The 18,654-nt window shown below is 40.7% G+C and overlaps 1 protein-coding gene across 4 annotated transcripts; it reads left to right on the top strand.

Moving 5' to 3' along the window:
• Positions 1–13: 13 nt before the first annotated feature.
• CBX3 (chromobox 3) lies at positions 14–11,237 on the top strand. Of its 4 annotated transcripts, none has more exons than XM_081883480.1 (6): positions 14–146; positions 1,841–1,891; positions 7,460–7,602; positions 8,974–9,139; positions 9,508–9,602; positions 10,644–11,237. In XM_081883480.1, the coding sequence occupies exons 2-6, from the start codon at positions 1,868–1,870 to the stop codon at positions 10,768–10,770; spliced, it is 555 nt and encodes a 184-aa protein (XP_081739606.1). In that variant the 5' UTR covers positions 14–146; positions 1,841–1,867; the 3' UTR covers positions 10,771–11,237. The 4 variants fall into 4 exon arrangements, with proteins under 4 accessions (XP_081739606.1, XP_081739608.1, XP_081739607.1 ...); XM_081883481.1 differs by lacking the exon at positions 14–146 and adding an exon at positions 238–370; XM_081883482.1 differs by lacking the exon at positions 1,841–1,891.
• The last annotated feature ends 7,417 nt before the right edge of the window (positions 11,238–18,654 follow it).

Raw genomic sequence — 18,654 nt, 5'->3', positions numbered from 1 at the left:
CTCCCTCCCCGCCCCCCTCCTCTTCCGCCTCGCGCGCGCACTCCCCGCCCCCTCAGATGTAGCTGCTGCCGTTGCCGCCGCCTCAGTGCGCGCCGGGAGCCAGGAGACTTCGCGGGAGCCGAGCGCCGCTGTGCCCACCATTGGAAGTCCGTATCTTTCGCTTTCTTCACCCCCCCCCGCTCACTTGCCTATCTCCTCCCCCCCCCTCTCTTCTAACGGCCGTTCGGAATAGAAGGACGGCGAGGGGTGGGAGGGAAACCAGGGCGCTTCTCTTCTTTCCCTCATTATTAGGATTATGTTTTATGTAACTCTGTGAGGGAGGCTCAGGCGTGGCCGCTTTCCTTTCCCCACCCCGCTCCCGCCGCCTCAGGTTTGGGCCGCCGCCGTTTCTTTCCGCGCCTTGTGGGGGCCTTAAAAAAAAAGCCCAACCCCACAAGTTCTCTTACCAGCTAGGCCTTTCCCACCCCCGAACCCGCTTTGGGGGCTATTTGTTTGTTTGAGGTGGGGGTGGGGGAAGAGGACGATGACCACGCATCCCCACCCCGCCTCGGGCCTTCACTTCTGAAGTTTAAAAATCGCTTGCTCCCTAGTTGGTGTCTTAATGGGGATTGTAGCCGGGGGCTGTTTCTCACTCCGCTCCCGCTTTTTTCCCCCCTCAAAAAAAAAAAAAGAAACAGAATCAGCAAATGGTGATGGGAGGAGGAGGCACAGGCCGCGAACAAAGCAGAGATCAGAAGCGTGGACTTATATAGATCTATAGAGATAGATGAAGGTTCAGTGCCTTGGATGGGGTGGCGTTGGGGTTGCAGATGGGGGTCAAAGCGTGGCGGTGTCTTTTCAAGCTCGTCGGAGAGAGAGGCGGCGGCGACGGCGGCGGCAGGAAGTCGTCCTGAACGACGCGGTGATATGGCGCTTTCCGCCGCAGCCGATCCTGCATCTTTGCCTTCTCATGTTCTTGGTGATGGGAGAGGCCCGTTTGGGTCTGCTTTCCTTCCCCCTTGCGCGCTCACCTCGTGCTATTAAGACCTATTTTAGCTTTCATTTCTTTGCAACAGGCCTTTGTTGCTCTCGCGTTCTGGGTTTCTTTTCTTTCCTTTCTCCTAAATGGAAGCACGGTTGGCCTGGCTTGAAATTGTCCTATTATATCTTATCTCCTGCAAGGTGGTGGTGGGAGGCGCTCAGGATTGCTGAGTGCAAGAGAGCTGCGGGGGAGGAGGGAGGGGGTTGGTCTCTCCCTTGCTTTGCTGAATCTCATGGCTGTGATGCTACTTTTATAGCTCTGCAGAGGAAACGCCATGAATCAGAACTGCAGAATTTGAGAAAGTATTTTGTATTTACTTATCTAATGTTTTGGAATTGGCAAAATGTTTTCTTGTACAATTTATGTGTAAAGTCATGTGTCAAAAGGTGCAGTGGTCACCTATATAGTAGATGTACTGCTGATTAATAGACTAATCCTGAATCTTCTTGAATGGTTGCATCTACCACTGATGTAAGTACATACAAATGGATTCAGGATTCTGTAATATACCTTACAGTTGAAGATTTAATTTCATTATAACTTGTTGTCTTAGAGATTTTCAAAATAACAATTTCCTTCAAACTTTTTTTTTAGTGCTAACTCAGGATGTGTGAGATTTGACTATTGAAAAGGCATGTAATGTATTGTAGGTAACTGTTATTCCAAATAATACCTAGCATAATGGAGGCTTAACTTCATACTCTATTAATGTACTTGAAATAGTTTTCCCCCATCACCTGGATAGAAGAAGGACCATACTTGTACTGAGATGCCTTTCTCTGAGTAATGCAACATTCCTTTTGTCATGCATTTTTCTAGTAAAAGCTCAGCAAGTCTGCAATAAAAATGGCCACCAATAAATCTACATTGGTAAGTTCATGACCACCTGAAATATGTAAGGATTTTACCACCATATTTCTTCAGATTTATTAAGTTGGCATCTCTGTGTAAAAAGATACATCCACATCTCCCCTCCCCAGCATCATTTTCCAAAAAACACCAGGCACTCATTTGGCTCAAGTAACATAAATCCATTGATTTCAGTGCATCTTCTGAGTATGGCTGCATTGGATATCAACAAGTAAGGTTGCTGGAAACCACTCTGGGGTAAATTTTTATAGCAATGTGTTTTGTTATTGAAGCCTGATACATGAATCAATTCCTCACCTCTGTTTTAGAGAGGTAATAATGTACGTTCCGCTTGAGGAAATGGTATTGCGTGGGTGGTAGATTGCAATCTATTTACGAGGGCATGTGGTGGCATCTAGTGCCAATTCCAGTTTATATTAACAATTATGTTGTGGTAGCAACATACCTAAGGGACGTGGGTGGTGCTGTGGTCTAAACCACTGAGCCTATTGGGCTTGCCTTATCTTCACAGGTGGTAGGTATGTAAGCCATGGTTTGTTTGCATGTGATCATTTAATATAACTGATCATGATTCCAGCATATGTCAACGCTTGACATAAGGTCAGAGTTGGAGGTCTTGGTTTAATTGAGGTTGTTTTCTAAACACTTGGATGCCTGGGACACAAGAGACCTGTTCAGGCATTAAAGCCTTTTGATAGTTGGAATCATGCAAAGGGGAGAGTGAGACACTTGCTGGCCCTCCTACCTGCAATGGTGCGCAGCCTCCACACCTTCTGGAAGGTGTAATGTGATTTAGAACCCTGCACATGAGCACGTACTGCAGAACTTTGTCCTCCAATGTGTGGAGGGCAGTGAGGACAGAGCAGAAGAGGCAGGTCCCTAATGCATTAATAAGGCTTAGTTATATTTTTTCCTTCTGAATTAACTGTCAACCAACATTCTTACACTTAAAATGATAAATATATACATGCTTCCTGGATCCACACCTTGAAAATTTGACACGTTTTTTGCAACTACAGTAGTACCTCTGGTTGCGAATGGGATCCGTTCTGGAGCCCCGTTCGCAACCTGAAAGGAACGCAACCCGCATCTGCGCACGCACAGGTCATGATTCGCCGCTTCTGCGCATGATGTCATAATCCTTTCCGGGTCGCCGTGGGACGCAACTTGAAAAAACGTATCATGAAGCAAACGTAAAAAGAGGTACGACTGTACAGGCTGGTGGCCTGCCTGCTTATTACCTGTGTTCACTCAGTCAAGGATGAAGCTGCGTTTCTAAGCAGTAGGAATATTTTTGGGAATTCCCATGCTTTAGTTAACTGTAGCATAATGCAGTACTATTCAAAGTGGTGGTCCTTGATCAGCTGCTGGTCCAAGGCAACTCCACCATAGTCCAGGTTGGGATGCTTCAGGAACCAAGTAAGATATTGGTCCCTGGCACATGGAATTGGGAAATGTTGCCCATCCACCACATCAGATAGTTTGAGAAGCACTGACATCCTTCCTCCCTCTTGCAAGCTTAATACAACTTGAGGGAAGATCCATCTGCTTCTCTAGCTCCTAGCTGAAGGTGATCGTTAGAATGCCTATGGTCCTTCAAGATGTAGCGTGTGTCACCAACTGCACAAATTATTCCCTTTTACCTCTGGAGCTGGAGAAAGAAGCTAGAATGATTTACATGGTAACAAATGTACACTGAGTACCTTGGCTTTCTAGCACCCAAATGAATTCTTACCTTCCCTTCCAGCTGCAAACGTGGAAGGGAAGAAAGTAAGTCAGCATCCCCGAGTAGCACTGAGTGATTGAAGCACTTTCGGGTATCTTGTCCCCATCACTTTTTGGAGCTGGGGAAGCAGCACTAGGGATAATTTCTAGCCACAAGCAGAAATACAGTGCAAGGTGAGGTATCAACAGCTCAGTTCTGTGCAGATCTACTCTGTGGTAAGTCCCACTGACTTAGATGAGGCACTACTAGATAACTCAGGCCAAGCCAGCCAACACTTAGGGACTTGTGATCATGCAACCCGATGCATCATTCTTTTTTCCCTGGGATAATGTTTTGCTGCACATATATTGCTAAAGAGAGGAGAGAATCAGTGATGCTTATGCCCCTCCTCATTCCACCAAGTATGGAAGAGGATGCAGCCAACATAGTAGCTTCATTTTTCAAGGAACACTTCAGCCCCTCTCCTGGAGCAGTATTGGCCCTTGGCATGCAATTTAGAAGGTGCTGAACTAGGAGTATTATCAAATAGTTCCTGAGAGAGAAAAGTGATATCGTAAGACAGGTGGCAATGGGAATTCAATAGTAAAAATTAGTTGTGTCTGTAAGATTCAGTAAGTAAATTTAGAGATGTAGCATTTCTAGAAATTTAAAACTATGGAGGAAAAATACTCATTTTTGTTTGGAAAAATGGAATTCAGGGGGGACGGGTTAAATATGAACGCAATACTGGCTTTCCTGTCAAACCTAAGCTTATTTTACTGTTTTAAGACCATAAAATTCATCACTGATCTATCAGTTGTCCTATTTAGTGTATTTATTAAATTACATATCAATCCAAGGGATGTTTACGTAGAAAACACACCTATTTGGTTTTACTCCCAGGTTAGGAGACAGGAAATGGAAGAGACAAGTTCTGGCGCTATTTATTTTGTTATTGTTCCTCACATTTCAGAGTTTAAAACTCCTTCAGGGACTGTAAAAAAATTGGATCAAAACAAATGAATTGTGAACTTAAGCTTTAAAAACACACAACAGTTTTAAACAGGCTGTGAAGGTTGTAATTTAACAGAAATTTCTTTCTGTGTCTCCGCATGATACTCCCATCATTCCTGATAGCAGTATTCCATACAGAAAGAAAATTCTGGGAGTTTCACAGAACAATGCTTTTGGGGAACCTAAAAATTTGCAAGTGTTTGCATCTCCTAAAGGAGTGCTTAACTCCTAACAATGCATACTATTGCCCAGTAAGCACTGGGTCTTGTGTGCTTTTTCTGGCTCATCATGGTGCTTCCTGCTCACACATAGGATTGCATCTCTAAAAGTATTGGTTCATTTAACTAATTTCAAAGAGTAGATGATAAATTTTTTTCAGTGATCCCCCAAAATTTTCCTTTGGGAGGGGGGAAGCTCCACAGGAGACAGATAATGTCCCCATTCAATAATTCTCAGCTTTTTTTCCATTTGCTTTCACGTATCTATATTATAGGTCTTACGCAAATATTATTACATTGTACAATGCTATGCCATTATTAGTATGCATAAATTTTAATTATGCATCAGTTGCTTAAAAATACGCTGGGAATATTTTAAAAAATAAATCTAGATCAGCAGTTGAGCTTTTAACTGAGGGTGCAATTTGAAAAATGAGAACTCGTATCAGTGCATGGTGTCTAAGGAAGGGATAACATGAATTGCATATCCCTCCACTCCGCCAAGAGCTTAAAATACTGTAGGTCTGTTTGACAGACTGGTGTGTGCCCCCTCCTCACATGCAAGATTGGACATGAATGATCAGCTGTATAAAGCTACATAAAGCTGAATTTCAAATGGTGGGTGGGAAATACTCAACTTGGATGCGGGGAGTGTCAATGCAGAGACTTAATTAGTAATATGGCATGCATATATTTGTAAACTTTTGATTTCTTTTGTGCTTTATTCCAAATGTTTTCAGGGATATGACAGTATAACTGCACAAGTAGGTTGCTAGTTTTGTATTAGCTCCGAAATTCCCATAGTTAGAGAGGAAACAATCCCCCCACACTGGCAGTCTTAATTGCTGGAAACTATCTCCACATATTCACATTCCCTTGGTAATCTTGGTAGCACTTGGAGGGCAAGAGACATTAACATTGCCTGTTTGGGCATATTATGTGCAATGTTCTTGTACATATGTATTTTTTTTTCATTTCTGCCATACCCATTTTGAATAGGTGGTTTCCTATATCATACCTCTGTCAAGCTGTTTTTGATATTTAACTGAGTATCAAAAGACATTTGCCATCTGGCACTCAAGAAAAGCAAGTACATTATTATGGAGCTGACAGAACATGGGATTTCTGAATCATGACCATTTCTGCCTTCAATCTAGTTTTCTCCAAAGGATTGTTTGGTGATCAATATACAACATGATTTCCTGATGTTTGCTATTTTGAATGCCTAAGGACAGTGTTAGAAACTGAGATATGAGAGCTAGGAGCTAAAGGGCACCTTAAACCTAAGTTATTGGCACAACAACAGAATATCTCTGTGCACATTTTATAACAAGAATACAAAGCTGAAAATGAATGAACTGCAGCTAAAATATTACGTTCATTTTTCAAATGGTCTAGACCAGGGACGTCCCAACTCCCAAGAGACTGTGATCTACTCGGGGGTGAAGTCCTAGGTGCATTATTGTGCCCAGAGCTCAGAAACTGCTTGCACTAATGAAATTACCTGTCACAAAATGCGCCTGAACAATGTGAGTTTCGAACACTGCCTAAGGAGTGCTTCCAAAACTCTGTCTGCCATTCTGCACTTGACTCTTGAACTGCAGCACTTTTAGCATGACACTAATATACTGTTTTCAAGCCAATGCATAGGGAAAATTTGGAAAAATAACAATCCTGTTACACTAAATTGTGCATTACTGAAGTTGGAATGCTTTGAGGATGATGTGGATGTAGTACTTTGTTATCTGAATGTTTGGCTGTTAAGTGGAGCTTAAATTAAAGTGATTTTCAGTCTTACTTAAAGTGTGCTGTGCTTGATTTATAAAGTTCCAGCAATGCAATAGGCATTTGTATTAGTGAACAGTAAACAAAGTTTCAACCTAGCTTTATCAAGAGCAACTCTGAAACTTTTGCACAAGTATGTTTTTGCACATGTATGTTCTGCTGTCCATAATGAAAGTCAAAATCATGCATGGATGTAATTGTTAAATAAATGTTTCGGATTTAGCATCTGAAAAATGCTCAAGCTTCTATTAACTGTTGTTGAATTGCAATTAACAAGGCATATATAACTCACTGGTCTTCAACTAATGGCTCAGGACCCACTACTGGGTTGCTAACTGATCAAAGGTGCAGCAGCACTACCACAATATAAAGTGAAAAATTTGCCATTTGTAGTAAAATTTTAAAAATGGGTTCCCAAATGCATGTTTCAGTTGAAGGTAGGTCCCAGGTCTGAAAAAGTTGAAGACTGTTGGTATAACATGTATGCAAGTAATTAAAAAAGCTAAAGAAGCTCATCCTTCTATCTTCTGTGTGCCTTCCCAAAATTCATTTTTAAAGCTTACTTTTTATACAATATATTTTAATACCCATCTGTACAAAGCGAATGGCAATAAGCTATTTGGAACAAAATAGCAAACAATTATTTCAAACAAAAGGATTTAGAATTCATTGCAAAAGAGATTTGGAATTAACTTCATTGACCCAAAAGGGTTCTTTTTACAATAATTTGTTCTCTCACTGAGCAAAATACGAAATTTTCCATGAGAATCTTAAGTCCTGTAGACCTAGAATTGAATAGCAGTATAACTGTTAAAATATATCTCTTCAAATGATTTTGTTTTGTAGCATAAAATGGGGAAAAAGCAGAATGGCAAAGGCAAAAAAGTTGAAGAAACGGAACCTGAAGAATTCGTTGTGGAGAAAGTCCTGGACAGGCGTGTAGTTAATGGCAAGGTTGAGTACTTCTTGAAATGGAAAGGATTTACTGAGTAAGGAGCTTCATCCAGAACTACTATTTTCAGTGCTTGGTTGGTTGGGGGTGTAGGCCACAGTTCCATGTATAGAGCTGAAAACATTTTGAAATACTCACATAGCCAAAAAGAATCACTTCCTGTAAAACTCTGACTGACCTGTTTAGAAATGATTTAAATTAATAATGTGGTGGGCTGCAGTAAAAAATAAAAACAGCTCTGGCTGTGTGGACGCCTCTTCAGCCCATGCTACTGATGGCAATACCTCCTTACACTATTGGCAGTATGTGTCATTTGACACCCGATTGTAACTACAGTGGTACCTCTGGTTACAGACTCCACTAACCCAGAAATAGTACCTCGGGTTAAGAACTTTGCTTCAGGATAAGAACAGAAATTGCACGGCGGCAGTGGGAGGCCCTATTAGCTAAAGTGGTACCTCAGGTTAACAGCGGACCTCGAGAACGAATTAAATTCTTAACCAGAGGTACCACTGTAATCCAAAAGCTGCTGATTGAACTAGAAATTAAAACTGAATTCATATGGTCAAGAACCATGCTGCCATCTTTGTTAACACACATTAGTCACTTTAGAAAAGGGTACCAATCTTAACTACAAAAATAATCTGCTTTTTTCTTCTCAGTCAATTCTATACATCTTGCTGAAAATGTTTCTTAGTGTACTGGTCCTTGTGGAGTGCAAGGCCTCTCCTCTCACCCCATCTAGTTTGCAAGGTTTTATAAAGTGTAACATAGTCTCTCCCAGTTATGCATAATTAACAAGCATATGTTTTTCTAGAACCTTGCTAAACATGCTACTTCTTTACTATAAATAGCAATATAGCAGCATAGACCAAAGTAAGCATTCCAAGGTTTTTAAAAAGAAAAATCCAGTTTACCAGGAACAGAAGAATATTGATTCATTTTTCTCTGGCACTTGTGAAAGACTAGAAACTCAGCCTAAGTCTAGAAACATCCAAAAAATTCTTTGTCCTTGTGTGCAATTCTGCATGTTTGCAAACTGAGCATTGTTATAGGGCTCAATTGACTTATATAGCGTTCCTTATGTTACTATTTGTGGACTCCGAAATAACAATTCAGCTTATTTAACAAACCTTACTGTCTACACTGGGTAACCCATGACCATTTACCCATAATCTTAAGTCTAAATGATTGTACACAAGTAGGTTTGAAATATTTTTACAGAATATGTTGTGACTCAAGTTGGCCCACATAAAATTAAATTGCAGAGAACTATGACTTCAGTGTCTTTAATAACTGACCACAATTTAGCATTTTGTTAGGGTGGGTGGATTGACGTTATAGAGTTTGGCCATCTGATCCAGATTTCTAATTACTTCCATTCTTTTTTTCATGAATTTTGTTTCAGTGCCGATAACACATGGGAACCAGAAGAAAACTTGGATTGTCCAGAGTTAATAGAAGCTTTCCTGAGTTCCCAGAAAGCTGGTAAAGAAAAAACAGAGGGTGCCAAAAGAAAATCTCTTTCCGATAGTGAGTCTGATGACAGCAAATCAAAGAAAAAAAGAGAGTCGGTAAGTTGGTTTGGTGTTTGGATTTCTCCTAAAAAGTATCTCCTAAGAGCTGTTATAGCCCAGTTTTGCAAACTGCTTGTACTAGGTTACATCTTGGTAACCTCTTTAACAATCAGTCTGAAAAGTTTCTAAAAATGTCTTCTGATCTGCAGAAAATTAATTCTTTAGTACTGTGAAGTTATCAGTATGTTCATGGAAGGTGAAATGAAACAATTGATGGGTAAAAGAACTGAAAGCTTGGTGTAATTTTTTTTTTTTAAAAATTGCTGACATTCTGGAAGACCTTTGAGGGGATTTGTGTGTTCTATGGCAGCTTTTCTACAATAGTTGGAACGTATTTTAATGTTACTCCATATTTAATCAAACAGGTTGATAAACCCAGGGGATTTGCAAGAGGTCTTGATCCTGAGCGAATAATTGGAGCCACAGACAGTAGTGGGGAACTTATGTTTCTTATGAAATGGTAAGTGGTAGAATGGAAATTTCAGCAGCAGTGCAAAGTGCATCTTAGACTGACCTTTATAAAGAATATAATTTTCCTGTTATAAACTGACTGATAGGATGTAAAGACTATTGGTGGTTGGGTTGGTCCTCCCTCTGAGCATTGGTAATTTTGGTCCTTTACCACTTAAGGAGTTTAGAAAACTTAAGGGCACGCTTGTTGCTGTTTAGTACCAAACTAACTAGTACTAGGCTTTAAACTGAAGAGAGCCCTAGCCTATTTTGTGTTACCACCTCTATCAAACTTAAACCAGTATTGCTGGTATTTAGTTTTTACTGTACTTTTATGAATGATTATTTAAATTGTTACAGCTTAAGACTGAATTTCTACTCCAAAGACCATAGCTACACACTTGCAGCTCAGTTTTATTCATGTGTTCTTGAAACAAAGGCCTACTTACTCCTGCGGCATTAGCAGCTACATTCAGAAATCTCCCCCAACAGTTACTATTGACTTCTTTACCTCTCAGTTCCAAATGACTGCTTTACTTATGGCATAAGATACCCAGTGAACAGCAACTTAGGTTTTGTTACAAATGGGAAGAGATACATAGTATGCCCCCCTCCTTTGAAGAGCTGCTACTGCCCAAGATTCTCAGTTAAGCAAACTTTGAATAATTAGAGCAGGAATTCTGAATTCCTTTGGCCCTTTTAATGATAAGTCTATAACGGGTCAGCAGCCTTTTTCAGCTGTGGGCCGGTCCACTGTCCCTAAGACCATGTGGTGGGCCGGACTATTTTTTTGGGAGGGGGGGTGAATGAATGCCTATGCCCCACAAATAACCCAGACACATTCTACTCATGTAAAAACATGTTGATTCCCGGACCGCCCGTGGGCCGGATTGAGAAGGAATAAAGGTCTGCTGCATTAAATCAGACAAACTTTTGCATAAATGTGTCTAGGATTGGGTTGTGTGCATAACTACTACTGAAAAGGTCGAGTAGCGGTACTTCATACTGCAGGCTCACGAAATCCTGAATGCATGTTCTTTTTTTAAAACAGGAAAGATTCTGATGAAGCAGACCTGGTGCTCGCCAAAGAAGCAAATGTTAAATGCCCTCAGATTGTAATTGCTTTTTATGAAGAACGACTAACCTGGCACTCATGCCCAGAGGATGAAGCGCAATAATTGTTTGAGTTATCCCCCTTCCCCCCTTTTTTATATATGTATGGTTATAACTTACCAGAAATGTTGAAAGCTACGTTTTAATGAGACAAGTTTGATTATTTTTGAAGTAATGTGTTTTGCATAAACAGAAAGAAAAAAAAGAGTTTGTGCTATTTGCTTTGTTTTATTACAGGAGAACATTTGGTACTGCTTTCTTCATTTTAGGCAAAGTGTTTTATAAAACTTGATAGTTAATAGTGAACCCTAATGGCAGATTGATCAAATTCACAAGTGTTTTTGTAGTTCTATACGACTGTTGTGCATGCATCTTTCCCCCAGTTTAGTCCTTTCAAGTCTTTAGTATTTGTGGCTACTTGGTTCTTAAGGGACCAGGTGAAACTTTTTAGTAAGTGGAAGGTGCAGGCTGTATATTATTTACTTTATTGTAAATACTGGTGAACACTTATCAATAAAATAGTTTTATATTATTGTTCCTTGTTTTCCAAACAGTGATAAGCTTAAGAATCTTCAGAAAAATAGCATCCTCCAATAAAAGCACTGGCTTTTCACCAAGCAGAATTACTGCAATGAGATTTTGCATGGCCCCTACTGTTTTGCCCACAACTTTCCTTGGCTTGTGTCTTAGAATAAACTAACTTTTGTTTCAGGTGGCCATACAAATCTCCAGTAGCATGCTTTTAAGTTTGACCTAACTGGATCATGAGCAATATTACATTTCTCAGTTTCTAGAAGGTCAATGTCCAGACTTGGTTGCCATTTCTCCAGTCAAAGCAATTTGGTTTCTAAGGTGTATACTCCGGATTGAGATGAGTTTGGCAGAAGTGTGTGAGAGGATACAAAGCCATGTTTTTACCTAGGGCCATGCTACAGACTGCTCTGGCATGATGTGTGCAACACAACAGCATAGCTCAGCTAGTTAGAGCATGGTGCTGATAACACCAAGGTTGCAGGTTTGATCCCCGTACCTGCATTGCAGGGGGTTGGACTAGATGACCCTCAGGGTCCCTTCCAACTCTATGATTCTATGCAATATGGGCTAGTTCCTAAAAACATACCAATTGTTGATTTTGTGCAGTGACTTCATGAGAAACTACCCAGTATGTATAATAGTGCTGTGAAAATAACTTTTTTCTAAAGTGAGCTAAACTCACTGTCTCTCGCTGCTGATTTAACTGCAGGTGGAGCAAATTTCTGGATGCTCTTTTGCCTTGCATTACAGAAGAAGTGAATACCTAAGTTCACACATGGCCTTTACACAGTACAGTCACACTTTGGAATTCGAACAGCTTTGTTGCTGAGCGTTTTGGCTCCCGGATGATTGAAAACCGGAAATGATTGTTCCGGTGTTCAAACGTTCTTTTGGAAGCTGAACGTCCAGTGGGGCTTCTGCAGTGGTTGGCTGCAGGAGCTTCTTGCGGCCAATCAGAAGCCGCGCCTTGGTTCCTGAATGTTTTGGAAGTCGAACAGACTTCCGAAACAGATTCCGTTCAATTTCCAAGGTACGTCTGTATATGTGAATAGCAATTTTGAATCATTCCCTCCTTTACACGCACATGGAAATACTAGCAATGTGTATACACACATGTGTATAAATATACAGTGGTACCTCGCAAGACGAATGCCTCGCAAGACAAAAAACTCGCTAGACGAAAGGTTTTTCCGTTTTCGATTTGCCTCGCAAGACGAATTTCCCCTATGGGCTTGCTTCGCAAGACGAAAACGTCTCGCGACGTCTAAAAACAAAGACATGTTTTGTTTATAAAGTTAATTTATTTTCCCTTCAGTTTTTGAACTGCTCTTTACAGTATGTGTGACTTTAAAGAGCAGTTAATAAACTGTTGTTGTACCAAATTTGGCTTTGTTTAGACCTTTTTTGACCATAGGAACGCATTAATTGATTTTCAATGCATTCCTATGGGATTTCGTGCTTCGCAAGACGAAAAATTCGCTAGACGACAAAAATTGCGGAACGAATTAATTTCGTCTTGCGGGGCACCACTGTATAATTTGTCCATTCAAGCCACTGATACAGTAGCTTTATGCTTTCTAATTCATTGAATTGTAATCCCAACAAAGGGGCTGCACACAATGGCTGAATCATATCCCCTGCCAGTCTGTCTTGTCCATATAAGGGTATTCTTCCAATATTATGATTATAATGGTGTGAAGAAGAGAGCTGGATTGCACTCATGCAGGTAGAACTGTATTGAAACTTTGACGTAGGCCACAGCAGAGGGAAAGGTCTGAAGAGGGGAACCTGTTGTATACATGTGGATTTCTGGTATAATTTTGAACCCTGTGTTCTTATGCTTCTTAATCATACTGACCTCTCTTAAGACCCCACCAGTGTGGAATATGGCAGAGCTGTGCTGAGGCAGCACCATTGCAGTCCTTTTCTTTACATGATTATAATTGTATTATGGGATGAATGCAACTGATAAAATTAAATTATTATTTTTTAGGTAATAAAATATTTTTAAAAATGGGGATAATCGCCATCATAAAGCTGTTATGTATTCCTCTTCTGCAGGTGATTATTCATCATAAGCTGTCTTTACTAAGCAGGTTCCCCAATGCACTGGTGTTACAGGAGTTGTACTGGTCCTATTTTAAAAATGGCATTCCATAAAATGCAGCAAAACTATTAGCCATAGAAATGGGGTTTCACCTATTTTTAGGTTTGGTAGGTAAATGGCAGTTTTTGAAATAAAACTTGTTCCAGTCTCAATCTTGATAATATTCAATCAACATGATCATTTGAGAAAACAACTTTATTTTCTTTTTTAATAATACTGTAGCATATTAGGACCAAAATGCATACTAGGGTGTCAGGGATTTACTTGCTAGTATGCACAGAATTTTCTTGGTTAGGATAGAATAAGCAACAAATAAATTCATAAAAACAAAAACAAAAACAAACCCCACTAGTGCTGAAATGAGAGTGTTTAAATTTCAAGATGCCAACTTTACAATAGCAACTAAATTTAAAACGAGTTGTGCACAGGGCAGTGAAAAGCTTTTGAGATACCTGGACTGCCATTAAATTCCAGCTTCCTAGTAGACATTTTCATCTGCATTGCTACAGTCAGAAAAGGAAAGGATGCACCCAGTTCCTTATCTTTAGAAAAACTTTCTATTGATTCAATGTGTTACTGCTTGATGGGAAGATTACTGTAACTGGAGATGTAGTAAACTTAACAGTCTGAAGCCCCTTGGAATACAAGGTGGTAAATGTGAGCTTTTTTTTACTGACTTAAGTATTATTGTGCTTTCCCTTGTCGGGTCAGTACATGAGCTGGTTTTAACAAAATTCTCAAAACTGGTCAAAGTGAGCTACAATGCATCAAGTATCTCCGAAGTGATAAAATGGCTAGAATGGAACATTTCATTTATGAGACAATTGAGTCTTCTAAATATGGTATTGGAAAAAATAAGGTTTTCATATGTGGAATTGACTCCCTACATTTCAATAAAACATTTCCTTGCTCCTGTTGTTGCTCCCATCCTTATTTTTCCCTGTCTTTTGGTGCTGCCCAACAGTGTTCATGTTGCAGATATATATGCTTTGGGACCCAAACCTTAAGAGTGTATGAATGAATTGGTTTTACAAGTGAGTAGGTGAAAGTTGTGTGCAAGTAACCTGCTTGCTGTGTGCACAAAGATTAATTCCAGCCATCTTGGGACAGGATAGCTTCCTAAAACACCATCTCCCATATTTTAGTGTCATGCAAAAGTCCTGCTCCACTTCAGCAGCTGCAGTTTCAAACCTGGCTGGTTGTGGGGGGGGGGGAGGGTGGACGGACAGGGAAGGCTTCACATTTCTAGATGGCAGGGTGCATGGATAAAAATCACATTCTTTTTGTGAACATGGAAAGGAAAAGCTACCTTGGCCACGGCATCCGTATAGTTTTCAATCTCTGGATGATAATTCATTTTTTGCTGAAAGTTACGCAGGTGAGTGGTTATTGCAGAGAAAGGCTTGGGACATATTGGTAAAGGTTTAATTCTGCAACACCAGATAATTTACAGTTCTTCCCCTCCAGCCTTTGAATTAAATGGTAATTGCTACACAGTTGCTGCTTTCTGCACATGCAGACAAGCTCTCGTTTGTGCATGTTACTCTGCTAAGTGCATTTGATCATGCAGGTTTGGGGAACTTTATGGTGATTTATCAAATAGTACCTTGTAGGATACGAACAGGCAACCAACAAGAATGTGGTTTGCAGAATAAGATCCAAAAACATAGCCCTATTTGTTAAATTACATTACCAACATTTTATTTTTATAAAATAATATAAATATATATAAAAATATTATATATATGGTTTAAACCGGGGTTTCCCAAATGGGTCTCCAGTTATTGGACTACAGTTCCCATCATCCCTGACCACTGGTCCTGATAGCTAGGAATGATGGGAGTTGTAGTCCAAAAACAGCTGGAGACCCAAGTTTGGGAAACCCTGGTTTAAACCAAAATATTTCATGGCATCTGAATCCCTGCCCCCTCCTTGTTAAGATGGTTCATTTTTTTTCAGCTTTGTTCTTTGTAAAGCAAGGATCTGCCCATGGTACTGCATTATACGTATTCATCATGCAAAATAAATGGAAGCTGTTAATAGCCCTTTCGTGTTATTCCGCCTTCATTACAGATGCCCAAATCTTTTAAAATGTTGCACACTTCAGATTTAGGAGCAGGGAGCGGTATTTGTGTGACGTTACTAATAATCTCCCATCCTGACAACTGGACGTCAAGGGCTGATTTTATAATGACTATGACATAGGCAGAAGGCAAACCAGCGTAATCTTCATTTCTGACCGCACCCCCTCCCCCGCAGTCCTGGAAAGACTGCATGCTGTAAAAGATGCATTGTTATCTTATTATGGAGAGAAGATCTGTTGATCTGACAAGTTCAAGGACCAACGATCATATTTCCAGCACCTCTCCCCTTCCTCCTACCCGCTCCTATTGCTCTTTGCAGCACCAGCATTTCCGCATGCGCGATCTACTCTTACCGCTCCTTCCTCTGCGGCTGCTCCATCGCAAGCCCGACCAATAAGAGATCGCCTGCAATGCCAGGAAGTAGGTCCCTTCCAGCTCCCGATTCTTTTCCTAGATCTACTGCCGGAGCCTGAATTCACGTGCAACCCGGTCCCATGCACGTTTGCTCAGCGGTGAAAGACACCGACGTCTGTGGCGCCTACTCCCAAGTAAATATACATAGGGGAGCAAGAAGAAACCTTAGTTGGCTAGATTTTTATTTTATTTTTAATGTTGCACCAAGCAAAGGCAGAACGGGACTCGGGGGACGGCAGTTTAATCTTGGCAAACCAATGACTCGAAATAATGACTTTTTATCTATTTTTGCTCATGCTGCAGAAACATCAGCAAGAAAATACGGTACTAACGCATTGGGAAGCCCCGCCCACCCGGTCCGGAAAGGGTTAAGATGGGCTGTGTGACATTTGCCTATTCCTCAGTTGGTTAAGCTTGTAAAAAAACATAAGTCGCTCCATGTCAAAAACAAGGATTCAGAAGAGTTGCATGCGCTCCGCTATGAATATGTGTCTCTTGTGAAATTCGTGGTTTTAAGCACAGTTAAGCATTTGAGTTAAGTTGTATTCTATAGGATCAGGTATGCCTAACATGCATATTTTAGTTTATAACCCAAGGTCATAGAATCATAAGACTTGGAAGGGCCATCTAGTCCAACTCTCTGTAATGCAGAAATCTCAACTAACACATCCATAACAGATGGCCATCCCAACTCTGCTTAAAAACCTCAAATGAAGGAGAGTCCACAATGTCCCAAAGAAGTCCGTTTGGAACAGCTATAACTATCAGAAAATTCTTCCTTATGCTTAATAGTAATAATAATTTTTTATTTATACCCCGCCCTCCCCAGCCTGAGCTGGGTTCAGGGCGGCTAACACCAATAAAATTACAATAAAACATAATAGGGGGGAAACAAACAAAAAACTATTTATACGGGTTAAAATACAATTTAAAATGCAGCCTCATTTTAATAGTAGCCCCAAAATCAAAACCTTAAGGGGAGGGAAACATAAGGGTCAGACTGAGTCCAAAACAAAGGCCAGGAGGAACAGCTCTGTCTTGCAGGCCCTGCGGAAAGATGTCAAGTCCTGCAGGGCCCTAGTCTCTTGTGACAGAGCATTCCACCTAGTCGGGGCCAGTACCGAAAAGGCCCTGGCCCTAGTTGAGACCAATCTAACCACCTTGCGGCTTGGGACCTCCAAAGTGTTGTTATTTGTGGACCGCGGGGCATACCAGGAGAGGTGGTCCCATAGGTATGAGGGTCCTAGGCTGCATAGGGCTTTAAAGGTCAAAACCAGCACCTTAAACTTGACCCTGTACTCCACCTGGAGCCAGTGCAGCTGGCAAATCACTGGATGAATGTAATCCCGCGGCAAGGACCCCGTAAGGAGCCTCGCCGTGGCATTCTGAACCCGCTGGAGTTTCTGGGTCAGCTTTAGTGGGAAACTCCTTTCTTTTAACTTGAAGCATTGGTTTGTGTCCAGTGAGAGTGTGCTATATGTGAGATAGAGAGTGTCTGTGCTGTTGCCACCTTGTATATTGGCGTAGTTTTGTATATTTTCCCTCGTACTGGGGGGACAGCAATGAGAGCCCTCTCCCTGATAGAGTATCATGCTATGTCCCTCTGCCTGCTCTTTGTGCCATGCCGCACACCCCCACCCCCAGCAGCCATTTTCTGACTGTCGCTCATAGTACTTTCTCGAAATTGAAAATATGCCCACCGGTTCTACAAAAGGTTGGTGACCCATTTGTTGAATCAACGTTTGTGCTTTCAGAGTCTGTAAGCTTGGAGTTTACAGAGAATTATTTACAGTGCAGCAAGGGAAAGGCCGGCTAAGAAGTCTACACTACACTAGTTGCTAATGCAAGCATTTTTTTGCTCTAATTTGTTTGTTTTCATTTTTGGACAGTTTTATTTATTTTTTTTAATATAATTTTTATTGAATTTTCAAATTTTAATACAAAGCAAAAAGGAAAAAAGGAAGAAAGGAAAAAGAAAAAAAAAGAAAAAAAGAAAAAGGAAAGAAATAAACACAAATAGATTCTTTCATAACCCTCTTTCATTGACTTCCCCCCACCCCCACCCATACATCCCAATTTTCAAACTTAATTCAGCAAGTTCTTGTTTCATTCCTTAAACCTCTTCTTATTATATTTAAACTTGATTCCCTTTATTAGGCCCAACTTACTTATCCCATTTTCTTATATACCTTAAATTCTTTTTCTAAGATCGATCGAGGTTCTTATACCATAAATTTCCCCATTTTCATGTTAAAATATAAGTCAAAATTATAAAACCCAAAAGTCATAAAATAGTTTTAAAACTTTCCATTTTCCCCCCTCCCTCCTTGTCTGGATATCTGTCCCTTCCTAGATATCTGCCCTCTTATAAAACTCCTAGCCCGGATTCCTCACATCTGAGGCCTCTAACACCATTTGAGTCTCTCTCTGCCTGTTTTGTTGATAGTCCTTCTTATTAATCTTCAAGTCTCGAGGGATGTCTAATGCAGTCTCTTCACCTTCTCTCCAATCAATCCTAGTTGAAAAGACTTGCTGCAGGGGTTCTGCCAGATGTTCCCTTAAATCACGTTCACCAATGCCAGAAAAGAGGAGGAAGTCCCAGTTATATTTCTTCATTATTTCAGCTTCCCATCTATAGTATCCGAAAACTTCCTGCTTTACTTTTCTCTTTTCAAAATCCATAGTCCAAAAAACTTCTCTGTCCCCTTGCTGCATGAAGTCCTGTTCCTGTGCTTTTTGCCCTCCAGACGCCTTGTCCTCCAACTTCAAAGAAACTTTTTCGAGTTCAGCTGCAGAATCTTTCAAGGTCA

Source organism: Podarcis melisellensis, assembly GCF_964234715.1.
Source record: "Podarcis melisellensis genome assembly, chromosome: 12".
Taxonomy (NCBI): domain Eukaryota; kingdom Metazoa; phylum Chordata; class Lepidosauria; order Squamata; family Lacertidae; genus Podarcis; species Podarcis melisellensis.
Note: the sequence above shows the minus strand (reverse complement) of the source record. Positions and strands in the feature narration are given on the sequence as shown.